A 4,806-nucleotide genomic window follows, 5' to 3' on the forward strand; every position below is an offset into this window, starting at 1 on the left:
ACAACTACTTAGGTTGCGTTCATTACCCCTAAAACATTTTCCCAACTCTTTTCCTCTTTCGACAATTTTTCTATGCTCGGTCCCGGAGGCAAACCAATATCATCAGACCATGAATTTTCGCTTCATCCTCTCCCTCGCCGTCTTCTTCTTTCTCAATTTCCTCAGCGATCACTGCCATACTACAGAAGCTGCACCTGCTTATCTACAGCATTACTGCCCGGACTCCACGCTCTTCGCTCCCAACTCCACCTACCAATCCAACCTCAAGACCCTCCTCTCTTCCCTCTCCTCCGCCGCCACCAACAGCACCGATGGCTTCGCCAACGCCACCGCCGGCAAAGACCTTCCCGACCGTGCCTATGGGCTCTTCCTCTGCCGCAGTGACGTCGGCACCGCCACGTGCAGGGAGTGCGTGGCTACCGGAACAGAAGACATCCTCCGACGATGCCCCGACAGGAGATCCTCCGTGATCTGGTACGACGAGTGCATGTTGAGGTACTCGGACGAGTCCGTTTACTCGGTGATGGAGACCGTGCCTATATACACGATGCCGGACGCCGGGGACGTCGCCGAACCAGATCGGTTCGTGAAGCTGCTAGGAGATGCCATGAACGACGTGGCAGGGAGGGCTTCGGGCAGCGAATCCGGGAAGAAGTTTGCGGTTGTGGAGGCGAGCTTCACGAGCTCGCGGAAGCTGTACGCACTAGCACAGTGCACGTCGGACTTGAAGGGCTCCGACTGCAACACGTGCCTCCGGGCGGTGATCGCAAATCTACCTCAGGGAAAGCAAGGAGGGAGGTCGTTCACTCCGACCTGCGGAGTAAGGTTCGAGCTGTACCCCTTTTATAATGCCTCGGCTGTGGCGGCGGTGCCCCTGCTTCCTTCTCCTCCTCCTCCTGCTCCGGTGAACGAACCCAAAGGTACGTGTTTGATTGAATCGAGGAGATGGATTTAGCCATGAAAGCTCAATGAAAGTTATATTTGTTCATAGATTGTAGTGGTGATTTATGTCCATCCTGACCTGTATATTTAGTATCCGGTAGATAAATTTCTGTCCAGCTATTCTTATTGTAATATTTTTAGGACGAATGTGGTTGTTTTTGCTGGTTAGGACTTATGATAGAGTTTTCGTTATTGAATCAAATAATTGATTTAATCCAAAAATTCCCTAAGGACTTGTTAAGCAATCAAGTAAAGAAAGTTTATAATTTTAAATGCACTGTTTTTCGTGTATTATACTGATTAGTTGTTTATAATATATACTTAACAATTGAGGCACCTGTTAACAAAACGCTTATAAAAATTCAGCCATGGATATTGGCAGCATATTCTTTTGGTGTTGTACCTTTGATTTTTAAGATTTTACTTTAGTTGGTATGTCGCTTTTGCCTGGCAAATTATGCCTTTCTCAACTAATTACTTACATGTTTTACATTCTTTTCTTATCTTCTTTCTTCTTCTTTTTTTCAAGTTTTTCTTTACCTTTAATGCTTCATTCTAGTCTTCGGTCCCATCAAGTCAAGATGAGGTACATTTTAGGAGCAAACTTTCCCAATTGGATCAGGGAATTGTCTCAATCTCATGGGACATTCTAATGGACATTCAGTCAAGTTAGTCGCTTATACGAAATTTATAATTGGTGGCATCCTAAGATATAAGAATTAGAACAGGAAAAACACAATGTGAGATGGACAGATAATGGAGTTCCACATTACTCTTCTAGACATTTGCACTTGAAGCAGGACATTTTTTACAAGATAAAATCCCATGCCTGCAGATAGCAGAATCGTTTATTTAAATGTGTCTGTACTGTTTTTGAATCTGTTTCTTAGATTTGCTCCGACCTGTAGGAGCAAATTAGCAATTCGAATTTCTGAAATACAATGCATTCCTTGAGATGGTTGCACATATGCAGGCAAAAGCAATAAATCGACCACGATAATCATTGCCGTGGCCATTCCAGTTGGTGTTGCTATCGTACTTCTCTCTGTCGCTTGCTGTTGGCGTCAGAGTAAAACAACAAAGACATATGAAGTTGTCCAAGCAGAAGGGGGTACGTAAATACGTTCATGCATATGCCTTATACTCAGAATTTCAAAACTGCGTACACGAGATACATAGTTCTATTCTTCCGGTGAATGACTATCTCCTGTTGTTTCGTGGTGTAGGCGCAAGTGAAATTACAACTGCAGAGTCCTTGCAATACCATTTAGCTACTATACAAGCTGCCACAAACAATTTCTCTCATCGAAACAAGTTGGGTCAGGGCGGATTCGGTGACGTTTTCCAGGTATTATCAGTTAGAAATATTGATATATGCTTTATAAAAATCTTTGAATATCGTTGATGTTTGTTATGTGAAGATGTGGTCAGAAGCTATTCATGTGTAGTCAAGCAACCAAATTAAAAATTTTCAGGGCAGGCTTCCGAATGGACAAGAAATAGCTGTGAAGAGGCTATCAAAAAGCTCAGGACAAGGTGTTGGAGAATTCAAGAATGAGGTTGTTTTGGTAGCGAAGCTTCAACATCGAAACCTTGTGCGGCTGCTCGGATTTTGCTTAGAGGGAGAAGAGAAGATACTTGTCTATGAGTTTGTGCCGAACAAGAGTCTTGACTACTTTTTATTTGGTACGTCACACCCTTCAATAGACTCTTAAGTAGTCATTTTCCATGTGGAAGAGACTGTATGAGTGATTGGCATAAACTTAGAGTTGAAACTCTCACTAGCTTTTGTCACACCCTTCAATAGACTCTTAAGTTGTCATTTTCTATGTGGAAGAGACTGTACGAGTGATTAGCATAAACTTAGAGTTGAAACTCTCACTAGCTTTTGGGGAACATGATGAAAGTTCTTTGAGGATTTACCAACTAAGAATAATTGGGTTCTAATTGTGTAACTATGCAGATCCTGATAAGAGAAAGCAATTGGATTGGTCAAGACGTTACAAGATAATATCTGGAATTGCTCGAGGAATACTTTATCTGCACGAAGATTCTAGACTCCGAATCATTCATCGTGATCTAAAACCAAGCAATATCCTATTAGACCGTGATATGAACCCGAAGATTTCAGATTTCGGCATGGCTAGGATTTTCGGAGTTGATCAAACTCAAGCAAACACTAAGAAAATTGTGGGGACCTTGTAAGTCTCAAATTCTTTCTTAGATGAATGATAATTTCTTGTTTATATGATCTTGTTTATATGGTTGATCTATGAATTAGAAACAACACCATGCTCATATTTGGCCAATTCATAGTATATTCATCAGTGTGGTTCATTCGCAAGTTGCTCATTTTATCAACTTATAATTACATAATGGATGCTACTGTCGGTGTATTTTTCTTTGTAGTGGTTACTTGTCTCCTGAGTATGCAATGCGTGGGCAAATCTCAGAGAAGTCCGATGTCTACAGTTTCGGTGTTCTAATCCTAGAGATCATTAGCGGCAAGAAGAATAGCTACTTCTTCCAATCAGACGGGGATGAAAATCTCGCCAGCTTTGTAAGTTGCATCTGTGCTATTACGACATATATTACGCTGCACCGATCTAATTAAGTTGAAATTCCTCCGCTGAAATAATTTTACAGGCGTGGAAGAATTGGAGAGCTGGTACACCGCTTGAATTGTTAGATCAGTTCATTGGTGACATATATTCAATAGATGAAGTGCTTAGATGCCTCCACATTGGTTTACTAGGCGTTCAGGAAGATCCAGCTGATAGACCCACCATGGCAAGCATAGTCCTTATGTTGAGCAGCCACTCAGTTAACCTTCCAAAGCCTCGACAACCAGCCTTCTTCCTCCAAAGGCGCACAGAGAGACAGTCAAAAGAGCTTGAACCGGACGAATCCACCAGTAGGTCTATGCCGTGGTCGATCAATGAAATGTCGGTTACTGAAGTGGACCCTCGGTGAATCGTGATGTGAGTGAAAGTCTTTCTTTATGATAGTCTCACAAAGACCTTGAGATCCGTGGCCTTCCACATATTAATGAACAATAAAAAAAACACCTATGTTTTTCGAAACTAGGCTGCTAGCTGCCATGGGATCATGCGCATGATGTATATAGCGGCTTCTCCTGTTGAGGAAATAACACCACTGCGCCAAATTGTTAGGTTCTTCCTTCGAATGTGTGTGTTTTCAGTCAATATCATTTAAGTGTGGACGATGGAGGACTCAGCGCACCAAGGGATCCCCTCTGTGATGTCCACCATCTCTCTTTTATTGAGACCATGTGTTCTCAATCTCTAGAATTTTGGACTCAATGGATGAATTTTGGCTGTGGAGAATATTTCCTCCTCCTCTTCCGTAAAAGTGGAGCCGTGGGGTCTTCCTTTACTCTCTACTCTCAGTCTCTTTTGTGCCCCCCTCTATGTCTTGTTGTGGGTGAAATACTTAAAAGAGAGAGAGAGTGGGAGACCGAGTGAATTTTTACTGAATTCCTATTTTAGCTCAAGTATATATTAACTCTCACGTCTTAGGAAATTAATCATCTTTATATAATTAAAATTCGTAAGGGTAATAACTTTATTTCCTCTAACTTTGATGAGATGTTGCAATTTTTCCTCGTTTGGCACTCCACATGTGCCATGCACATGTTGGTTGGGTCCGCCTCTGTGGGACCTAACTAACATTAAAAGAAGAAGGAAAAGTCAAAAACTCAAAAAGAAAGAAAAAGAAAGGAGAGAGCGAGGATATGAAAAGTGGGCCTATTATGGCCATGTGCCCATCTCTGGATGATTCAATGCATATTTTACGTGGAGTATTGAATGCACCAAATATTTTCTTCTTTATCAGAGATTTTAG

At 42.0% G+C, this 4,806-nt stretch overlaps 1 protein-coding gene across 1 annotated transcript; it reads left to right on the plus strand.

Annotated features, from left to right (window-relative positions):
- Positions 1-4,291, plus strand: LOC115691586 (cysteine-rich receptor-like protein kinase 10). The gene is made up of 7 exons (XM_030618273.2): positions 1-920; positions 1,916-2,053; positions 2,169-2,290; positions 2,418-2,628; positions 2,906-3,143; positions 3,352-3,502; positions 3,589-4,291. Exons 1-7 carry the CDS (start codon positions 110-112, stop codon positions 3,913-3,915), a joined length of 1,998 nt encoding a protein of 665 aa, XP_030474133.1. The 5' UTR covers positions 1-109; the 3' UTR covers positions 3,916-4,291.
- Positions 4,292-4,806: the final 515 nt, after the last annotated feature.

Source organism: Syzygium oleosum, unplaced genomic scaffold, assembly GCF_021117445.2.
Source record: "Syzygium oleosum isolate NSW1041296 unplaced genomic scaffold, Sole_v2.1 Sole_v2.11, whole genome shotgun sequence".
NCBI classification, from domain to species: Eukaryota; Viridiplantae; Streptophyta; class Magnoliopsida; order Myrtales; family Myrtaceae; genus Syzygium; species Syzygium oleosum.